Source organism: Bemisia tabaci, chromosome 5, assembly GCF_918797505.1.
Source record: "Bemisia tabaci chromosome 5, PGI_BMITA_v3".
Taxonomy (NCBI): Eukaryota; Metazoa; Arthropoda; class Insecta; order Hemiptera; family Aleyrodidae; genus Bemisia; species Bemisia tabaci.
In genome coordinates, this window is record NC_092797.1 from 32418697 (window position 1) to 32442213 (window position 23517).

General features: G+C 35.6%; 1 protein-coding gene across 1 annotated transcript; it reads left to right on the top strand.

The window, feature by feature from the left end:
• The first annotated feature begins 402 nt into the window (after positions 1–402).
• Not3 (CCR4-associated factor Not3) lies at positions 403–22898 on the top strand. Its single transcript, XM_019051970.2, has 10 exons — positions 403–579; positions 1674–1906; positions 2569–2724; positions 4211–4390; positions 4865–5182; positions 6524–6788; positions 7996–8340; positions 9029–9258; positions 12419–12628; positions 15885–22898. Exons 1-10 carry the CDS (start codon positions 444–446, stop codon positions 15981–15983), a joined length of 2172 nt encoding a protein of 723 aa, XP_018907515.2. The 5' UTR covers positions 403–443; the 3' UTR covers positions 15984–22898.
• The last annotated feature ends 619 nt before the right edge of the window (positions 22899–23517 follow it).

Below are 23517 nucleotides of genomic sequence, written 5' to 3' on the forward strand. Positions count from 1 at the left end.
GCAAATTGCTGGAACATCTGGGGAACGGTTGCAGTGACTGCATCGTGAACAGGAAAGACATTTGATCATCAGAGAAGATTTTGAGGCGTTGAAATGAAATTATCCAACAATTTTTTTTCTGCCAATTATTATCCCATTCAAATGCCCAGGCGTAAATTTTCCCCTAGCGAATGCTACGAGGGTACGACCATTCATCAAATTTTGAAAGAGGGGAGGAAGGATTTATTTTCAGGATTTAGGAATTCAAATATTTAGCTTCTCTCCTCGTTTTTTTTGGTTGCGGAAGATGTTTCTTTCCGTAAGTTTTTCGTGAACATTCTAACTCTCCTGGTTTCGTAAATGCAATCAACCGAGGGATTTTGGATGAGATTTCACTCTGAATGGTTGCATCACTGATTCTCCGTTTGTCGGCTCCGTTTTGGTTGCCATCTTGATCTGTGTACATGATCTGTGGACAAAGAATTTGTGAAACTTATTTGTTTTTATTCGATCTGTGTAATTATTTTCCATCTTCGGACTATGCTCGAGCTATTTCATTACTTATATACTTAGCCATGGCTGCAACAAGGAAGCTGCAAGGTCAGATACTACCGAAAGAAAAATATTTTTAATTGACCTATTCCCTCTCATCTTGCCCAAAAATCCTCCTAAAATTGATTTCCTCCTTCAAGCTTCCCGTATTTTCAAATCAGATTCTGTCCTCAGAATTTCATTTTGCCACTTTCCCTCTTTGGCAGGTGTGATTTTGATTAAACTTTATTCCTCTCACAATGGACTGTTATTTAGAGATCAATATTTGGTTAGGAGCTTAGCCTTCAATTTGGGGGTTATTGTATCTGGTGTACACTTATCTCAATCTCAGGCAGCAGAACTCGATGTTTTTTACTTCCTGAAATCCGGAAATTGACATGCGTAAGCAGTTTACTCTGCTGTTCGAATGACGGAACCTCTAATACCAAGTCTGTCTACAACAAAATTGCCTCAATAGAGTACTTTTCTACGCAATCAATTTTTTGTCCTTTCTCGGATGTGTGATTTTGTACTCATCGCTCTAATTAGCGATTCTTGCCCATAGAAGCACGAGTTTTTCTCATTCCTTGAGAAGATTGTAAGTCAGTCCTTCAGATAGTCCATCACAATTACTGTCAAACAAGAAATCAGCTGAGCCAATAATTCCCCCTCAAATTAATTATAATGCTTACCGCAGCGCATTGCATCGCTGGATCATGTCGAAATTATTAGTAGGTATGGATTTCATGATCAGATGCATTCTAAAGTTTCTTCACGAAAGAGGTCAATTTTTTTGGATGCCAAGTATGTAGGTAATGAACCTCCGCCGGTGTATTTCACTGGAGCATAGCTAGCATTTCAGTGACTTAACATGTAAACAATCGAAGCAGAAGCTGATTCCTCTCTGTGCGATAATTTTTTAATTCCTATTTGTACTTTGTTCCTCACATCAAACTTTAATGTAACCTTATTTTTCTAAATTCTGACCGAAGTAATGACTCTGAGTCAAGAATCGCAATGCTATGACAGTTTTTAAATTAGCATAGTGGCATGATCATGGACACCACTTACCACAAAATCAAGTCTCTCATCGTGAGATGCAGAGAATAGGGAATTCATGTGCATGATAACCAATGTTAAGCAATAATTATATTTCTGTGCAGGTGAAATCGATAGGTGTCTGAAAAAGGTTACAGAAGGAGTTGAAACTTTTGAGGACATCTGGCAGAAAGTGCACAATGCGACGAACAGCAATCAAAAAGAAAAATATGAAGCAGATCTCAAGAAAGAGATTAAAAAGCTGCAAAGACTCCGCGATCAGATTAAAAGTTGGATCGCCTGCGGAGAGATCAAAGACAAGAGCTCCCTCCTGGATTATAGGAAACTTATTGAAACTGTAATTCATCATTTTCTTTTTTGCTTTTCTATCTTCATATTTATTTTTACCATTAGTCGCCACATTCTGATAGCTATTACTATAGTGTAAATTAGAAAAAAACGGGGGTAAGTATTTGTATGCTATTTTGCACAGTTGTTGTAGGCACTTACGCCAAAACCATGCTGCATTTGAAAGCAGCCTAATGTATCCTGATGGCAAAATTACCAAACGATATATCTCAAATTTAGTTATGAGTTAGCTGCAGTAAGGATCTATCAGCACAGTTTCATAATATAGAGCCAATGGAAGGGACATCCTTGTAAGTGGCCGTTGCAACAATGCACCTGTGAGGTTAGCAATCCTGTACCTTTTCTAAAGTCTCGGCATTGCTGCCAAATGTGAATAGCAGTGCCAAAAGAAATTCTGATGTTTTATTCCATGACCAATGTTCTGAATACAAGGATGTATTTGCGCAAGTGAATTCTTCCTAACTAAACGGTAGGAAAGTGGACGCAATTAGTTATCCTAACCCCAACATCTTAAAGAAATTCTGGAATGAGTGACTCTCTAAAGTGATCAGTTCAAGTTGATACTTACCGGTCAATAAATGTATTCTTTTTTTTATAAAATGCAAGTTTTAATTCCAAGATCTTAACCTCTGTTTTTCTCTTTTTCCTCAGCAAATGGAAAGATTTAAGGTCGTTGAAAGGGAAACCAAGACTAAAGCCTACTCTAAAGAAGGCCTTGGAGCTGCCCAAAAGTTAGATCCTGCCACTAAAGAGAAGGAAGAAGTTAGTGCATGGCTTGTGTCGTCCATTGATGCTCTCAATCTACAGGTATCTATTTTTAAAGTTCATGTCAGCGACACGGTAGTTGCAGCTAATTTGAAATGATCCTACTCTAAATAAGCTTAAGAACTAGTAGAAACCATCAGCTAACTGCAGGTTGCCAGCAGTAGTGAGAGCAATTTGAAGGGAAAAAAATCAAAGTGGAAGTTTTACTCGAATGTCAGGGAAAGTCAGGGAATCGGAAAATTTTGGAGTCAGGAAAAAGCAAAAATAGTCAGGGAATTTGAAGATGAAAAAATTATGGCAACCTTGATGGAGCCAAGATGGAAGGAAGCATGGTACACACCACCACGCTGGGTGGCATCATACACAAAGTTTTTTGAAGGGCATTATCTTGGTTAACATTGGACACAAAAATAGATGTAAACATTTTTGTCTGGACAGATCTTACACACTTTTTTTCCTGATTTATAATCTGAAATCATTAAACCACATCTATGCAACCAGCGACAAGTCAGCGTAAAGGAATGGTCAAATACAGTGGCTTGCTTTCCTGGAAAGAGAAATTGTTTCATTGTGCTTTTAAAGTAGCAGAAGGGGTGTTGATGTAATTTTTTTTTTTTTTTAATTCAGCATACTCTAAATGGTCTGTGTACAGAATTTCATCATAATTGGATGATAAGTATCCGCAATATGAATTTTTTCCTGAAATTTGCTTGTTCCAAAATAGTGCTGTTGGGCTCGATTTTAGTGAAAAATGGCAAAATTTCAATAATTGATTACTTGAAAATAATTCAGCGTAGAGAACTAAAAATTTTGCAAAGTTCATATTTCATTATAAGCAATAAATAGTAAATATTTCAAAAAGATCCGAGATGGTAGGTTTCACTGGCTTTCACTGAATGAATTGACACAGATTAACCTAAGGGGCATAAGTGGAACCTCCGTGTGTAAGACAAGATTCCACTCAGTATGCTTCCGTAATAACCTCAATAACGTAACACTGGGAAACACCTTTTCTCCATACAAAATGCACTGGATTATCGGAACTATTTATTATGTCAACCAATTTTTACTCTGTGGTCTTTCGGAATATTACCCTGAATACCCTCCATCATTATGACGTGTTTTCTTAAGCTATCTAAATGTTGTGAATACTGCTGTGTATATTTATCAAAACTTCAGTAAATGTTATTTTTATGTTTTTAATGCATTTATATTGACATTCTATTTAATTCATGCAGTTTGACACTTTTCTAAGTAACATCCGGACTATCTAAACTTTTGACCATCTGACCCACCTGTCTGCCACATTAGTTTGGATAATCCGTTGTCTACTCTACTTTATTTCAACTGAGCTGAAGAGATTGAGTAAAATCCTTCATACATAATTTGTTGGGAGCCCACTGTTCTTCATTCTTATTTTCGATTAAAGGAGAGCATTGGGTCAATAATGGTATTTGTTAGCTTTTATGTTTCTTTGATTTACTTAATGTAACTACCTGTTGTTTTTATGAACCTAAACTTTTTGCAGCTTGATCAATTTGAGTCTGAAATTGAGTCCCTCCTTGTTGGAAAGAAGAAAAAACTAGAAAAAGACAAACAAGAAAGAATGGATGAGCTGAAGGTGAAACTAGAAAGGCACAGGTACCACATTAAAAAACTGGAAACCCTTCTGAGAATGCTAGATAACATGTCGGTTGAAGTAAGCCAGGTGAGTAAGCAAACTTCTTTTCTTTTCATATTTGATTTGCTCCTCACCTAATTTTTGAGTTGGGAAAACTTAACGTTGCCTAAGCTTGGTGCTGACCTAATTCAACACCGATCTTGAAATTTAGACACCATGATTTTAAATGGTTTTGTGAATCCCAATAGACCACCAGACATGGCTGGATACTAAGCAACTCAACATATATTTCTGAGTGAAATTTCTGCAAAATGTGGTGTTGTGAAATGTTGACAAGATAACATGTCTTGCAGAAGTTGAAATTTTACCCTGATTGGTAGTTTCATATTGTTATTTCTCTCTGGGCTGTTTTGAGGAGAGAGAAACTGACAGTAGTAGCACTTTTTACTAGGTGCAAATAATACATTTTCTTAATTCGTTATAATTTCGTTTTTTAGTCACTAGCAAAACTGGAATGTATGAAAAGGGTTTCATTTGCCTTTCCTTTTTTTCCAATTGCAGATAAGGAGTATAAAAGAGGATGTAGAATACTATATAGAATCATCTCAAGATCCTGACTTTGAAGAGAATGAATACATTTATGATGATATCATCGGATTGGATGAGATAGAGTTATCTGGAGTTGGTCCACAAGCAACTGACAGTAATGGAACTCCAACCAGCTTAGCCTCCTCACCTCCACCTTCACCCACGCCACCACCGATTTCCACCTCATCTGCTCTTCACAACAATCATTCCGCAGAACCAGCCATTGACACAACTACAACAACAACTACTTCGACCACTAGTGAAAAAAAGAAGAAAGAAGAAGTATCAAAAGTAAGATCTTTGCTGCATGAGTGTTATTTTTTCCTATATTTATTTTTGTTATTGATTGAATATAATTTATCTATGTCTCAAAGAAAGGTGCTTTTGCAGCAAGTTTCTCAGTTTCAAGCTTTAAAATTGCTGTGGAATCAAGAACACTTGTGAATTTACCACCAAAGCCTTTAATGACTCAGTATTTAACCAGACTAACAAGGGGAACTTCCCAAGTTGCCGCCTCCGATCGGGCTGAAAATATTTGCACAAATTCTTTGGATGAATCCATTAGATCTGTGATTTTTTTTTTTTCCAATGCGCCCTGGAAATACCCCAATAAAATTCGGAAAAGCCCTCTTTAGAGCGCACGTCAGACACCCAGTGATGCTGCGCCGGAAGGGTTATGTAAGGCGAAAGAGCGCCCAAGTCAATACACGCAGTTTAGTGGCGTGGCGTCACTAGGTGTCTGACGCGCGCTCAAAACTAGACTTCAGAATTTTTTGGGGTGTTTCAGGGCGCATTGGAAAAAACAAAAAAACACAAGTCTTATGGATTCATCCAAAGAGTCCGTACGAATTTTTTCAACCCGACTGGAAGCAGCAACTTTGGAAGTTCCTCTTGTAAGAAACATTAATGAGGATAAATGGGTTGTCCAGCACTTTTTCTAGATTCTCGCTTAGCATGTTCCCTGCCAGCCTAGTCATGGTCTGGTGTCCATCATGGATCAAAAGTCTATAGTGACCATCTCATTAAGTTATTCAAGAGTAAAAACATTACTTATTGGTCCACAGTAGAGCTATGGGGCTATTCTCACTTTCAAAAAGTGAGCTCTTGAAGGATTAGAATTTTACCAGTAATGATAACATCTAGAATAATTGACCTGTTTTTAGCCTGAACATATAGCCGAAAGCAACTGGGATTGAACCTCTTAATTACTCCTTAAGACGTTGACATTTTTTCTCAATCCATTGGAACACAATAAAGACTTTAAGTGCAATGTGGTTATAGAATTGATGGATTGCATCTCTTGTTTCTTTGTTGTATCTTTATTGGATGTCAGATCAATGGGGATGGTGCTGATATTTCATGAGACCTCCTATCAAAATTTAGCGGCACAACCTATCAATCTTATTAGTTTTATTTCAGCATAGTCATATCCTGCCTCAGAGACAAAAGAAATTTTCAAAACACTATCGGTTCGCTGTTAGAAATCTGAAGCAAGTCTCATTGGTAATATGTTTTTTTAAAATGTGTGTTAAGATTCTAAAAAACCTTCCATGAGCTATACCAGTAAACTGAAATATGATGACATGAGTATTTTCTCCCACAATTTTAATGTAATCTTTCAATGATTTACAGCCTATGGTAAAACCAACACCGGTTAGAGCGTCAAGTAACTCTGTACAAATTAATAACACAAGCACAGCAACCACACCTCAAGGGAAACAACAGCAACATATGAACAACACAAGTCATAAACAAACAAATAGCATCAGCTCACCCAGTTCGGGAGCAGCCGTCAATCACCATCAAACTAATTCACTGCCGCCGGTTGTCGGTAATTTTGCTGCGGTTGCTGCTGCTAATACTTCATCTCATCATCATCCAACTTCTAAAGTTTCTTGTAAGTCTCATGTCCTATAGTAGAACTTCCAATCTCTTAGAACCTTAATAACTCCAAGGAAGCGGTCATTCCGTTTTGCTGAAGGCCAAAAACCTCAATATTTGGAGTAGCTATTCCTTCAACCCCAAGAAATCTGGCCCCATTTTCACTTGAAAGAATTAACACATTTCTGCAAAGTATGAAAATAAGAATTTTTGCCTTAGACATAACCCACGGAACTTGTAATACCATGAAGTAACGTATATTTGCAACTTCCTCAGTCACAAGCAGGGTGCTGACTGAGGATGTATCATCACCTTCTGGCCAAAGTATCACAAGCGCCATGTGACGTTTAAAAATTTCCACTGCCATTTCATTTTTTTACAGAAAAATTGTTCTACAAAGTTGTCCGAAAATGCCACTGAATTTTCTTTGTGCTTCTAATAAAATTCAGTGAATTTTTTAAACAGATTCAATCAACAATTTCTCTGAAAAAAGATAATATGGCGGCGGAAATTGTCAAACGTCGCATGGCGTTTGTGATACTTTGGCCGGAAGGTGACAGTTTATTGATTATTTTTGGTGAATTAAGGGGCTCACAGCTAGGTACAGTTCAAATTTTAGCCGGTGAGCCTGAACCAATTGAAGCGCTGGGTGCTGGAAGGGCATTTCTTGGTTGCGGTGTCTCAGAATTTCCACTAACTTTTCATCGATTATAATTAAAGTAGATTGTATGGAGTTCTTTAAACCTTTTTTGAATTTTCTCCATGATTTCACAATGCTGAAAACGAAAAATTTTAGAAAAGTCATCAAAAAGTTTTCTCTCTAAAATATAAAGTAGCAGTGATAAGTTTGAGACACCGCAACCCAGAAATGCCTTTTTTGCACTCAATACCTCATTTGTGAGCAGTTGAGCACTTTAGAGATGATTATTCCTTTCCAGAGAGACTTCATATACATAAATAAAATATTTATCATTATGACAGTGTGTGCAATACACGTAGAGAATAATTTCATAGAGTACCTATTTTGGTTTTTAAAGAAAGAAGGCCTTCTACAGGAGGGAAATTACAACTATTATTCGTTCATTCTCAAAGAGGTTCAAGTGCTGATTATACTTTCCTCTTGAGCAGTCAAAATAGCACAGAAAATGTTGAAAATATGCTTTTGTTTGCACCACGATATCAATGACAATGTTGTGCTAATAGTTTTTATTCTTGATTTGCAGCTCATGTGAATGAAAATGGTTCCATTCTAACGTCCTCTGCAACAATTTCTAATAGTGTAACAACTGTCACATCATCAACAACGACAACATCAATGAGGGAAAAACAATCACAACAACCGAATCTAAATCATAGCACAGCCCCACCGGCCTCTGCTCATCCTCAAGAAAACAATATTGGTGGTTCCTCCTCTCCGCTTTCGTCCATTTCGACAGCTCCTTCTCCCCTACCTCCTTCGACACCTCCTCCAAATGATCCTCATGCTTCATTGTCCTCTCTGAAAACCATGGCCCAACAAGTGATTGATCGTGCTGGACTAGAAATGCCACAGTCAGATGCAAATAGAGGTAAGTTACCTAAGAACTCTGAGGATAATTTATTTTTCTGTGTATTGTACACTCTTGAGTACAGTCAAACATTATTAAGTCTGAGACAGAGCTTACTTGTATAAATGGTATGGTCCTGTTCTTTTGCTCCTTTAAGCATCGCTAAGAAAGTCCGCATAATATGAAATTGGCTAACTCAGAAAACCCGCTAAGTCGTAAGATTTGTTAGTTCTAAACTTGGAAAAAAGTCCTACGCAAGTTCTTCTGAGGCGTATGTTTTTCCTTCGGTTTTTTATTTGAATTTTCCCTACCTCTTTCTGTAAATTTGTTCAGCCTAGCTAAATTGTGGAAGGAGTAACTGTGCCGCAGGTCATCACCCTACTCCACTGGCCTTATAGCTACGTCTTGGTTACACTGAAGCCAAATGAGGAGACAATTTTTCCAGAGAAGCTATATTTGTTCTTCTTTGACCAAGAAAGTCTAATTTGCTAGGAAAATCTTCAATCTTCCCTTGTAAAGTTTTGAATGCCATTATCATCTTTTACTGTAAAACGCCTCTGCTCTTAAAAATTGAAGTAATTTTATTTATTTTCAAACACAGCGTTACATCATGGTAAAGAAATTGGCAGATTTTGATCTTTTCAAGATGAACTTCCAGCTCATTCTCAATGTTTTAATGACTAAGTGCCTCAAATGATTCTGTTTGCAGGTTTATTTGAAAATAAATCCAGTGTAAGCGAAAGTGGAACCTGCGAAGCTTTAATTCCTCCATTATTAGGTGTAGCACCATTAGGTCCAGTCCCATTACAAAAGGAACACCAAATGCAATTTCAAATGATGGAAGCTGCCTACTATCACATGCCTGTTCCATCGGACTCAGAAAAAATTAGACCGTATTTGCCTCGAAATCCATTCGCAACACCTTCTTATTATATTCAGGTATGAAAAAAAACGAATTTATTTATATAGTTGGATTGTGAAACCAAAGGTGCAAATGAATCAGTGAGTTCGAAAACACACCAACTCTGGAACAAAAAAATTGTTCAGGAAACACCTAAAACTGCGCAGCGGGCGAAGAAGTTAGTTTAAGAAAAACCTTTATGGTGCCACATGACAAGTACTCAGAGACTTTGTAAAGCACCAAATTGAAATCGATATACCATATTTGATGACAGAGAATTAAGCGTTTAAAAATTTCCGAGTTGGTGTGTTTTCATTCTCACCGACTTTCAGATACTGATTTTTCATAGTCTGCCCTGAAAAATTTATATTTTTCGATCTGAATAACGCTTGAATATTTATATAACTTGTTGGTACAAGGTATACTGAACCGGAAAAAGAAAACCGCAAAATCGGATGGTCACCTGTTTCCCTTGAAATGGCCAAAAATTGGTATTTCCAATGAAATACTTCGATTCTTCCCTTTTCCTGTCGCTGTTTCAAGCACTTCAGATTGCAATGTCGAAATTTCCTTTTGCATGCAAATGCCTCTATCCATAAGTGTTACTAAACCGTAAAAAAGTGAAAATCGAAAAAACCAGAGTTGGTGTGTTTTCGAACTCACTGATTCAAATAACTACAATGCAACGATTTCCAAGTCAGAATAGGTGGTAAGATGGAGAGATAAGAGAGCAGTTTAAATGCATAATTGTTGAAACCATGATTTTTGAGATTCATTTTTCTGTGTATCTAATACAGCTTGATTTTCCTGCTGAAAAGAGCGCAAAAAGTGGCAAATGGGAGGGAAAAACAGAGAATTTATCGTTCAGAAATACAGACAGAAATGTCTTAACATCCTAGACATAGTCTAAGACCTCAGGGCATGCCATGATGAACAAGAGGGAATTTCCTGTCTTTGCTAACAAAAAATAATGAATCAATTTTGATTATTTTGAAAAATATGCAGAAACTGAAATTGAACACACGTTGGGTAGTGACACCCTTGGTTTCTTCCACCTTGCTTTCATCCGAGTTTCTCGTCAATTAATCAGTGCAAATGCGTGTTTCCTTGACAGATGAAAGTAAGCTGGAAGAAAGCAAAGGTGTCACTACTATGGTGGATGACATCATAAACCAAATTTTTCAAAGCCCATTATCTCCGTTAGTTGTTGAATGTAGAAAGTTCCTGTTTGGACAGATCTTAATATATCAGCTGATCAACAAGAATCATGCATCAAAACACGATTCTGAGATCAGTGCAACTGATCTATTTCATTGCACAAATTGGGTTGTATGTGATACTTTGGTCAGAAAACATATACAGTAAAACTTCAATATAACGAATTTTTTTTGAGGTCCCGAAAAAATCCCTATCTTTTCAATGTAAAATAAATTATATATAACGAATTTCGGTATAAGGAATATTCGCTTTTACGAAGGAAATCTTCGGTCCGAGTACGAACTTTACCATGTAAATCGAACTCAATTTAACGAATGCACAGGAATTTCCGCGCGCCCAGCATGCTTGTTTTTACCCGCGTATTGTACGTCGGTGTCGGTGCAAAGGTCATTTTCCGATACGGCTGGATTGGGAATTTCCGAGGCGCACATGTTTCCTCGAATAAACGGGGTGATTAAGGAGCTACATGAACAGTGTCATCAGTACGATTTCAACCCCTGCCGTGGGCTCCTCACTACCGCTGGGCAGTTATACTGATCAAGTGCTAACCGGGTGTTCACCGCCGATTTTCTGTAACATATCGTCATAGTTTAAGAGGGGGGGGGGGGGGTACACGAAACTGGAAAAAACCGAACATTTCAAAAAAATTTGTGGCCTAAAATCGGATTTTCCGAGGTTTTCGATTTAACAAATTTTCTTGCCGGCCCCCAGAAATTCGTTATGTCGAAGTTTTACTGTATCACAATGCTTGAATTTGCATTTTATCTAGTGGTCCATAGAAAGATAAAAATTTTCAGTTTAAAATGTATCACTCCAAGACAATAGTCATGAGCATCATACTAACAAGTGTTGTTGGTTCTGCTCAATTGGGACACATCTGTCCAAAAAAATGTTGTTCTGATAAGTCAGCTGTTTCAATACAGAGGAATTTCCCCAAAAGCGTCGAAACCAACACTGCTAGAGGTCCAACACAAATCCTGCGCAATTAGATTGTTTCGGTGGTAACACTTCTCCAGCTATTAACTAGAAGCTCAACTGCTTGCTGTGTGTTTTGCTTGTAATGTTTTTGCTAACATTAGTTGCCTTTGTATCAAATTATTTCTTATCGATATTTTCCAGGATGAAGTTTATCATAGTCGCTCTATTCTTTGCCTTGATTCTAATTGATGCTCGTTTATCTAGTTACACTTTAACCTGATGGTTTTGAACATTTCCTGGCAGAAAAATGTCCCTTTTAACTTTCTTTCATTACCTAATTAGTGGCATTTTTTACAATGGTAGTACATAAAAGATTTTATCCTAATGATATTGTTCTGAAACGGCCATTAGACCAATGCAAGGTTGTTACAGGCAGGGAATACCAGGAAAACTGGGAAATGTTGGAGAGTTTTAAAAAGTCAGGGAAAACCTGGAAATGTCAGGGACAGTGATGAAAGTGCCAGTGCAAAATTGTTAAATAAACTTTATTTGCGTCCTAGTCTGAGTTTCATGTTTCAAACGACACATTTGCATGAAAACTATTCCAAATTTTATCTTTTCAACCATCTGGCATTTCCTCAAATGTCAGGGAATTTCATTTTCTAAATTCCAGAGCAACCCTACCTATTGATTCAGTGTCTCAAAAAGTAGAAATGGCAGTAGCAAAATTTAGTCAGCACCAAATTCCTTTGTAGATCATGCTATATCTTATGTCAAAACTAGCACCTTAAAGTACTCCAATGAATTTATTTTTCTTTGTAATTTTAAAACTGCAAGAGCAGTTAGACCCGAAATGTGAAAAACAGTGTGAAAATAATCCACAACAAAAAAATTGATAGGTACAAGAATCAAATAATATTTTTGTTAACTGTTCCCTCCTCCTGTCATGGCCTTCGTTTCATGAATCGGTGATCTAACAAACCAACTGAGCAATACCGTATCATATGAATTTAACTTTCAATCATTCACAATAAAACAATTCTCCTCTCGATCATGTTGCAGACCCCTCTACCGCACTCAGATACTCTAGAATTCTTCCAAAGGTTGTCAACGGAAAGTCTGTTTTTTATATTTTATTACATGGAAGGTACAAAAGCGCAGTACTTAGCCGCCAAAGCATTAAAAAAACAAAGTTGGAGGTTCCACACGAAGTACATGATGTGGTTTCAAAGGCACGAGGAACCAAAACTCATCAATGAAGAGTACGAACAGGTGAGTTCATAAATCAAGTGCACCATCGTGCCTTAATTATTTTTAAATATTTGGTGTCCTATTTTAGTCCTGGGTCACCAGGATTGCAGGGGTCAGAAAAAACTGGATAAAGCAGGGAATTTGAAAAAAAGCTGGGAAGTCAAGGAATTCTGCTCTGATAAAGGGAAATTCTCATTTTTATCTTCCTTTTATTCTAATTTTCTTTTTCAGGTATGGAATAATTTACAATATTTCAAGGCAGCTTGTAAATGATCGTTTTTGGGTTTTGCACAAGTTTCAAGTTCATTTAATATCTACAATTTCTGTGCTTCAAAGTTTGCATCCCTGTTTTTGAATTAACCTTTTTCTTCTGCTTTGTAAGGTGGCAGGAAAAAGTCAGGGAACTTAAGCACCAGTCGGCAGGAAATTTTTCCAAAAAGTCAGGGAATTTTGAAATTTGATTAAACTTGCAACCTACACCATACATCAGTATCATTAAAAGGATAAGCAGTGCTAACTCCTGATTGTCAGCATTACTAGAAGTCTTGTTATTTTCATCAACGGAATGGACAAAATTAGTTATGCAATTGAGTGTTGATTATTGCAATTTGGTTCCTTTTCTAACGCTAGAAATATAATCGGAAATAGTTCAAAATAGTGGCTGCTGCGAAAACAGCAGTTCTCATTAAGGACTGCTACAGCAATTTACTTAAAGGGCTGCCAAGAATATCATATGCTGCTCTATATGACACAATTGCGAGATCGATGAATTTTAAAGTTGGTGAAGGAAGAGCAGTTGCATAACTGAAATGCTGAAGGGGTTAAGAATAATGTCTGCTACCAAGGCATATCTTTAACAATTGATAGGTAGACGAGCGGGTTACAAATCTACTCACTACGATAAGTTCAGATGCTGTCTTGTCACCTGATTTACATGCATTGCCTCGGGTCGTAGATTTACAGAGGAGATTGGTGCGCTTGCTTTGCTTGTGATTCTATGAAATACAACCTTCAATGGGTACCAGAATTTGTCTACTTAAAATAATTTTTCATCCTTTTAAAATAGTTTTATTTCTAGAATAGTTTTATCTCTAAAATAATTTCATTTCGTCCTTTTTAATAAGTTGTTTGAAACATTCATATTTCTGAAGTTCAATTCTCCAACAGCATTCAGCATTTGCAAAGAAAAAAGGAAGGCTAGGAGAAGAAAAACTTTGAATCAATGCGCATCTCTCGATTCCATCTATTTGTCAACTGCACGTTGTGCCACTTCTGGCAAACATGTGTAAAAAATTAGCTGATAATAGTGGCCTATTGACCTGCATTTGCATCTTGGCATCGTATCTGTAGCAACTGCCATTCTGAAGTATAGCCAATGTAATCCATATCTGCCGACCGATTGAAACTATGTCGGCCCAACCTGACAAGACATAACCCTATCTTAACCATGCAATATATCGCAATTCGATGTCTTATCTAGCTGCCTTAAACTTTCAATAATTGGCCTGCTGTTGGCTATAATCTCATATTGGTGTCATGCATTGTGTGACGAAAACGTAACATCTGAAGGCTTTTTTTTTGTTTCATTGCAAAATTTTGTCTGTTATTGCAATTTTAAATACAATACCTTTTATCATTCGACAAATTGGATAAAGTGAGCGAATTGCTTGTTACAAAGTTGTGTTCCTATGATCAAACTATATGTTCAGACTAACAAAAAGTATGTAGTATGATTTGTGTCTTAATTCCAAAGTCATCAACAGAGATAATGTTGTCTTTTAAAAACGATGGTGAATGATTTTATCCATCTTTTCATCTCATTTTTTTTTCCGCCTCGGCTCCATTCACCAATGATTCACTCATTTGCACTGATTTCCCTTATCACCACCAAGATGAAGGTAAAAATAAGCTATTGTGGATGACACTAACCTGGTAGACCGCTTTATTTATTTTGTTTATCAATATGTGTCAATTCTGAACAAAGAATTTTTGATGTCATACAGATCCCAATACCAATTTTTGCCTAGTAGCAGTCCATTTCTCATGAAAGATTCATTTGAATTTCTGATCGGGCTTTTTGTGGTGTAATTGAAATGCTTTAATTTCAAGTGATTTTCAGTTAGAGGAACTTTATCGGGATGGCACAAAATTTTTTTGAGATCAGGAAGTTTGAATTCAAGAATATGAATAAAGCTACTTTTTTACTGATGAGCCGAACTTGGTAAATGTCAATTCTTTCAAAAACATTTTCATGCAAGATTATGCTGCCAAGTTTAAAGTACGAATGATAAATGGGCCTGTTGCAAGCTTTTGCTAGAGCAAAAATAAGAGTTGTTACTCAGAAAATGTCTCAAAAATATTGATGAGCTCATCGGCAAAGTCTAAAATGCACTCCTTACTTCACAATTTGCAAAAGAAATTTGCATTTTTTCGAGCTTCCCGCTTCAAAAACGATACCACAGCACAGGTGAACATTTCCTTAGAGGAGTCATTCTATTCAACCCCTGCTCACGAAGATATTACGCAATATTCAACATATCCGACACCAATCCACCAAAACACATGTAATGGGACGATGATTCTAATCACCTGATAACAATCGGCGTGTTTACATTCACATTTTTCTCTCATTGATAGATATCCGCCTTGATTGACCTCGTGCTCTCTTTAACTTGTGGGCGGAAGCGTCGGCCATGTTGAGCAGGGATTGAATGGAACGACTCCTCTTACGAAAAGTTCACTTGTGCTGTAGTATCCTTTTTGAAGCGGGAAGCTTAAAAAAACGCAAATTTCTTACGCAAATTGTGAAGTTAGGAGTGCATTTCAGAGTTTGCTGATGCGCTCATCAAGATTTTTTAGACATTATCCATAAGGAACAACTCTTATTTTTGCTCTAGCATAAGTTTGCAACAGGCCCATCATCCAGAAAAAAGTAGTGATATAAGTTTTAGTAAACTGCCATGTTATTTATGAAAGGATTTATTCCCTAGAAATTCCAAAATAGTCTTTATATGTTCGTATCTCGAGAAACAATCCATTGCATTATGTTTGGTCAGCCATTGTATTGCAAGCAGAAATACTGAATGGTGTCGAACAGTTTTATTTTTTTTATCCTGTCAGAAGGGGTGTTAGGGTACAAGTAATGTATTAAGCTCGCTATTTGTTGAAATTATTATCAAAACACCTGGCAGTTAAGAAGTGCTACTTTATTACTATCATTTTTTTTTTACTGTAATGGAACTAATCCTGATATGATTTTATCTGTGTGTTTTAACAGGGAACTTACATCTATTTTGATTACGAAAAGTGGAGCCAACGGAAGAAAGAAGGTTTTATTTTCGAGTATAAGTACTTAGAAGACAGGGATCTGAATTAAATGAAGGTCATTCATTGAAACCTCTGTCTGGTACAAAACCCATGTCGGATAAGTGATAATGTACAGATTAATATATTAACTTTTTTAAAAAAAAAAACCTTAAGAAAAAAATTTAAAAAAATTGAAAATTGAATCGGAATAAAAAAAAAAAAAAAAAAATAGATTGTGGAGAAAGAATGAAGTATCAGAACAGAAAAAGGCAAACCAAAGTCTCGTTTCTTTTTCTTCCAAAACATATTATCAGTAATTTCATTTTTTCTAATCTTCGTTTTTTCATGTTATCGTACATAAATGTAGTCGGAAATAATTTCTGAAAAAATAAAATTTAGAATGTCCTTTAAAAAATTGAATTGATTTTAAATTTGTAAATTTGAAGCAGGTTATCTTTTCTTTTATGTACATCATTTAGAATATGTTATGGGCAAAACATCGTTACCTGTCAAAAATTTCATTCTGTGGAAGCAGTGAAGTGTCTCTTGTTGTTTTTTGAGTATTGAACTCAAACCTACTATCCATCAAACCTGTTGTTAGGTTTTAAGTGACAGATCATACATCTTTGTTGATTCTTTGGTGTAAATATTCTTATCATGTTTTTTCTTTTATTATTTATTTAAATTTTTTTTTTTTCAAGAAAAGGTATTGAGTTTTTTCTTCATCTGTTAATGAATCATTATCTAGGAAACTCGGTTTATTTGAAGTAAGTGAGCTCAAAGACTGTTGTGATTTTGCTAATTTTTCTGTTTATTGTGTTAATCTTTTCTTTTTTTTCTCTCTTTTTTTTATGAATAAAATTTTATGAATGAAAGTCTCCGTTGTTAATCCAGTTCAAAACTTGATTTAGGAAGAAAAACTTTTTATTTTCATCCATTCTGTTATTTTCCCTCCCAGCTCAGTCCCTATTCAATGCATTTTTCTTCTTCTTGTGGCTGTAGGTTTAAACATGTTCCTATTCTCGAAGACTCATCCACCCCACAACAGAATCTTCAGAAGAGAGACCACAAAAAATTGACTGCTACTGAGTTTTCTCTGAATTTTTTCAAATTAAATCCAGCTAACTTTCATACACTCTTCTTTATTTGTATTAGTCACATCGATTGTGATTTTATTGTTGTATATACCAATCAGAAATTTCAAATTTCCTCAAAAATCAGCTTTTAGATATATTTTTGTTCCCTTTTTTTTCAGGAGCTTGCATTTTTTAAAAGCAGATACAATCAAATATTATTTCTCTGTTTTCAATACTTCTTTGATCCCAGTTACCTAAAAAATCAACAAAAGCTGTCCTCATTATCCATGGAAAATGCATAATCATCGTACAGTTCATAATATGAAGAATTTTTGTTATTTCATAAATATCATTTCTCAATTTACTCTCTCAAAAATATTGAGGTACATATTCAGAGTGAGGAACGTGCCTCTTGGTTTTTTTCACCCTCAGTCTTTTATGGGGAAGCTAAGAGTTCTTTATTCTCCTGTAAGGAAGTACAATTTTTAATTAACTTTTTAGCAGCAGTTTTTATGTTGCCTTGGAAGCATGTGTCACTTCAACTCAATCACAACTGAAGTTCATCATTTATGTATGTTTAGATCGTACCAACCTAGATGTATATTGACAGGAATTTTTGATGATGGTAGCTCAATTTGACATGCAGCCCAGTTCACTATTAAAGTTAGGACCAGCTAAAACAAGCATTGCAGTTAAAGATGTATTTTATTTATATTAGCACTTGCACTGAAAACACCGCCCGAGACTTTGTAAGGTAGGAAAATTTAAAAGACCAAACAATGCAGCTTTGGAAATGTTGAAGGGTGTATGAAATTATCTCCTTAGCTAAAGGCTCCTGAATTTGGTTTCGAATGGATTGCCTGTAACATATTTCTCCTAAAATACCTACTAGTAAGAACTCACTTAAAGTTTTGCGCAAAGTTTTTGTGATCTCAAATGTATATTTATCAATAACATTCTGTGCAAGAAACTGTAGGTAATTTTAAGAATGTTTTTAATTCCTTTTCCCTTTGATCCTCTTTGAGTTGGGAAATTACTTCTCCTAATTCGTGAAGCCATGCATAGTGATGCGTACTGCATTTATTAATTTTACTATGAATCAGTTTGTTAACTAATCTTACAAATACACTTGTAAGGCCAACTTTTTCTGCTCTCCCCATTTTTTCTCTGCAACACGAAAAAAAATGTTAATTTCTGAAGCCTGGCATTGAATGTGATATTATTAAAACCAAGCACATCAATCTTGAATTGAACGTTCTAGTCTAGAGCAGATCAAATTGTGATATCGGATTTTTCGTATTCGTGACTATCTTTTCAGTTGATTGGTCCCCTCTAAAAAAGGTCAAAAACGTCTTCCTTGATAATGTTTTCGCCTTCATATCCTCAACTTTTCATTGAGTGAACTTTGATCTTATGATATCAATGAGTATCATATCCATGAGTCTCATATAATCTGCAGCAAACACATAGTTTAAGTCTGTGCAGAATTAATTTAAAGCGTGGAGAGCTACCTATGGCCAGTTTCCTATCTAAAATTATTAAACTTTCCTGAGGCACCTGCAAACTTCTCTCATCATCTGAGGATTTGACTTTTTGTTAGCCAAATTAACTTAAAATTGTTAAACAATTATTTCCTCTGCTAAAAAACTGTTATGCACTTCTTTTTTATCAGGCACAACTCGGACATCGATGAAATCTTAGCTCTATCGTTGTTTGTTGATAAAAAAACTGTCCCTTTATTCACAAACTTGGTTTAGCTAATGACAGTTGTTGGTCACTAAAATGGTTTCAACCGTTGAACTCTTTTTTAATTAATCCTCTTAAGTATTTGCTTTCTTGTTATATTTTTTAAAACACTTTATCCTACCCTGTAATTTTTTTTATTTTCCAAACATAATTGTACCACTTTCAGGACAGTTGAAAGAACAGAAATGTGCTGATAGGAAGAAGAGTATAGAATGGTAAGCTTATTGGTGATTATTTTGTTTTGCCGAGATACGGAAGTTGCACTATTCTTACTTTGCAATAGCTTTCTGAACAGATGGGATTAATTTCGACTTTAACAATTGAAAGAGGTCATTAGCTTTACTTCAGAGGACTTTTACTCTTCTATTTTTACCAACTCCTTGTCTGATAAAATGTGATATAGCTTCTATTAATTTCCAATCATTTGATGTTGCCCATTCTTTATCAGACTGTAAATTCTATGCTATCTTTTAACAAGAGTCAATTATCTCAAGTGATGGTGAAAAATTTTTAATTTGTTTTGACTGCTCAAAATACAGTTTTAATATGTTACCCAGGAACTCCTGTTTATAGTTTATCAACGCATAACCAGCTTTAGAGATTAATATTTTTTCTCTTGTGTATTTTATTTTCTGTTAAAATCGTCACAATGTTATTCCAACTGCATTGTTCTCCGAGAATTTTACAGAGTAAATATGTTTTTTTTCCTTTGAAAAACTATGTTTTGTTCTATTTCAAGCCTTGCTATAAATTTAGATTTCTCTCCCCACCAGTTTTTTCAAGTCTATCTCTGTTCATTAAGAAATTCTTTGTGTCTAACAAATGTTTTAATAACGCATTAAGGTGATCACTTCACAATTTCATTCTTGTAAAGGGTTCGAAACTACCTTAGTTTGTTTATCTTAGTAGGTATGAATTTAATGGGTGATGAAGGTGTCGAGAAAGTATGGCACAAAAGTTATGAAGTGTATTTTTGTTGTTAATGAAGTGAGAAAATTCTGATGATAAAATTCTTACTTTACAAACATCTAAGCCATGACAGTCTAAAACAGTTTGTAAGAACCTGTGTTGGTCTTGTCATCAAATTTGATGCTTGTCAAGGATAGGCATTATCTCGACTGATTGATGGATGTTCTTTGAGTACAAGGGAAAATAGGTTTTAGAGTGAGCCTATTGTCAAGATAACTAACAATGTATATCTTGGAATCATGCATCATGGACTAAGACACTCTTACCTTTATGAGACTTAGCAGAAACTTCACCCTTCGACCTGATTGTTGCAAGAGTGCATGTTATCGTAAAGGATACAGAGGAGGTTGTCAGACAGACAGCTGAGGAATTACGATGAGCATGCAGTAAAACACATGTTTTGTGAAGACAAGAAGATGGTGCATACAGTCACCCTGAGTCAAATTCAGTGTGAAAACTGGATATTCTTACTATATTTAAGAGAGAATATCCATGGCTCAAGTCAATGAATGCGTCTTTCCAACGTTCCAAATTCTCCGATCACTTTTTTTTTATATACATGTTAAAAAGGGAGACTACAGCAAAAGTATTTTCTTGATGAAATTCTCTGTAGTAACGTATGAATGACTGAAGATCTTTGGCTGTTGGGAATTTAAAACTGTTGGTTAATTTTCCTCATAAAAAGTAAAACATGAGCATGGATAGACACGACAATCTGAGTCTTGCATTTTTTGACCTTGATCGAGAAAAAAAAGAAGACGGGGCTGTTTTAGTTTTGGGGATCACCTCAATGACAGAGAAGGATAAAGCCAGTGGAAGAAAGGTTGTGAGAGAGTGAGGAGTGAGTAGGGGAGTAAGGCTTCTGTAAGAGGGGAAGAGGGGTCAGGGTTTGTAACGAAGAGAGGGACTAACAGAAAACAGCCACCACCTTTTGTTTTTTTGATAAGTTTTGTACCCAGTTTTGTGCTAGATTTGTAGCAAGATGATCAGGTACATAAGATCTTTACCTTAGAAATTACTTCTATTGTTGAAATGTATTAACTGGTGCCAGCCAATGAAACAAAGACAACACTGCACAGATGCTGCTTCACTTCGCACATGGACCAACTCACCGGCAGCTTTTTATCAGATACATGGTTACCTCTTGCAACATAAATATTAACATTTATAAGTTCGTCCCCACCGTTAACATAATCTCTGTGGCATTTTATAGAGGTTGATTAGCCCATTTGCGTTTTAAAAAAAGGATCAAATTTTAAATAATTTCCACCTCTGAAAAGAATAATCTGGTCCTGCAAAGTTCTAGCTACTCATTTAAAACTCTACACTGCAATTCCTCTTTGGTTTTCATGGAGCTCTCGAACTGTGAAGAGTGGATACCCTTAGCATTGAATGAGTAACTGAACACCTCAATGGATTTCAGCCATTATGACAAGCTATATTTCTGATCTAGTGAACTTTACATTGGGCTTTGAATCTACGCTAATTAAGTTCACCAACTTTTAGAGTGCGACAGAAGTTCTGCCACCTCACTATTACATCTTGATTTACTTTCAATGTCATACTGAGGATAGGTGGCTATCTTCTGTCTCAGTCTGGAGGTGCTTTAACTCAATTGGCATGGACTCAAATATCCTGAATCTTTTATGTCCTTGAGTTAATTTAAAATATCAGGACTTGTGAAAAAGAAAAAGTGTTCTGCGTGAAAAGATAATCGGACAGGGAGAGGAGGTCTTATTTTCCTTGATAAATGCATTTGCTACGATTAATCGTACACGAAATTGGAATAATTTAACTTGTAAACACAAACTAATTAAATTATTCTATGAAACCACAAGAATTTTTAAGTAGCAAAATCATCAGCACCATGTCTTTAAACATTTGCCATAAGAGGTTGTATCTGAGGATTGCCAAACTTATTGAGATGCAAAAATCATTAAATCTCTATGATAGGTCTTTAAGTGGGGAAAACATTGTTACGACTACAGTCATTCATTGTTTTGACTGATTTACCTGTCCGCCAAATGGATTGCATTTTGCAAAAAGGAACCAGGAGCATTGCAATGTTGCTAAAATTGTGGAACTTCTTTTGTCTTGGAAAAAAAAACCTGATTATCCATTAGCAGATTCTATTTTACTCGCTAAAAACTGGAAATTTAAGACAAAAATTACCATGTAAATCTCATATTCTTTCATTATTTCTGTAATTTAACTGCGAAGGATAAAGTTGCACAATCTTAGCATCATTTCAATGCTTCTAGTTCCTTTTTGCATAATGCAGTCCAAATATCTTCTATTTTGTTCTCAATACTACAATCTGAGTAAAAAAAATTAAGACCAAATCTGAATGGTAGAACGGAATTGCAAGGGTGGCAATGAATCTGATATGATTACAGAATGAGATTTCGCCCTAGCACAGATCCTTTTACAGACACTAGATTCATATGATTTACTATCAGCATACCAACACCGATTATTTGCGCAAAGACAATCCCTCACAAAAAAATTTACCTCCTCATTCATGTCTTTGAGTGCATACTCAGGATACTTCTTTACTCAGAGGACTGAGCTCAGAAATGTACTAAAATTACTCACCGTCATTTTTATTTTTTCTTCTAAACCATTGTGAAAACCAAATCAAAGCAAAAAAACAATTCATATGAGGGGCATCTTTAGTCAAGGAGGAAAATGTTTTCTGAAAAGTCTAGCTGGAAAATCATAACACTTGGGTGAGGAAGCTTTTGCATGCAGCTTGCGAAAATTGTCGTTTTAACATGAGGCAGCATGAAAAAAGAGAAACGTTCTTTAAAATACAGGCATCATGCAAGGAAAAGTGAAACCACCGTTTCAAGTGGACGTTAAGAGAACAAAAAACTAGAGCCTGCGTGTACGAAATATGTCAAGTCGAAGGAATATCATTCTTCTCCTTGAAAAATCTTTTCCTACAACTCACATTTGATTGTATACCCTGCTACTTTTTCATTTTTCAGCCGCGGTAAAACTTATCTGAAAAATTATTTGTTTCTAATCTCATAATTTTATTTTAGTTATTAATATTCTAGTGATTGGTCAATGCTTTAAATCAAACAAAAAAAAAGTGGAGTAAAACCAGAAGTTTTTGGAATTTTATAATGTGTATATATTAAAGATTTGTGATAACCTGATTTGAAATACAATGCAAATTTTTATCATTATCTCTGTTGGACTTTCTTTATACCATGATAATCATAGTTATTGTAATGATTACAAAGTAACAGTAAATGATCAAATCATGCCATTATGAAAAGAATAAATTAATTGTTGATCATTCTCGAATATTTTTCTCTATAATTGAACAGAATTAAATGAAATAATCCAAATGTATCATTAGCTCAAAACAATGATTATTCGCTTCCTCCAGTTTATAAATCTTTGCAAAAGATACTGTCCATATTTTTTCTGGTAAAATGCTCCACCCCAAGAAAACCTGATGTCAGTGACTTCGTAATTTCAGTTCTGGTTCTCAATGTTATCACGGGTGATTTTACGATAACAGGAATAGTTAAAATGTGAAATACCTTAGAAATAAAAGTGCACCAATTTTAACAAGAATTCATTACCTCATTTTAAAGGTATTAAACTTACTTTTTCTAGCTTTGGCACGCTCTATAATGATTCAGTGCAAAGTTAAAGTGATTGATAAATAAGCCATTGAATCAGGTATCAGCGCTTCCCGCGGGACTGCTGGAGGTCCACGCAAACATGGCGGCCCTGCCAAATTGTGTCGGTTACGTAACAGACACAGCGTAACCGACACTCAAAAATGTGAGATTA

What these genes read in the sequence shown, in the direction of transcription:
- Not3 (XM_019051970.2), top strand. Translation starts at nt 444, where the DNA reads ATGATCTGTGGACAAAGAATTTGTGAAACTTATTTGTTTTTATTCGAT. An exon ending in ACAGTCAGATGCAAATAGAG is followed by an intron (nt 8,341 to 9,028) that starts GTAAGTTACCTA and finishes TTCTGTTTGCAG; the next exon opens with GTTTATTTGAAAATAAATCC. An exon ending in TCAATGAAGAGTACGAACAG is followed by an intron (nt 12,629 to 15,884) that starts GTGAGTTCATAA and finishes GTGTTTTAACAG; the next exon opens with GGAACTTACATCTATTTTGA.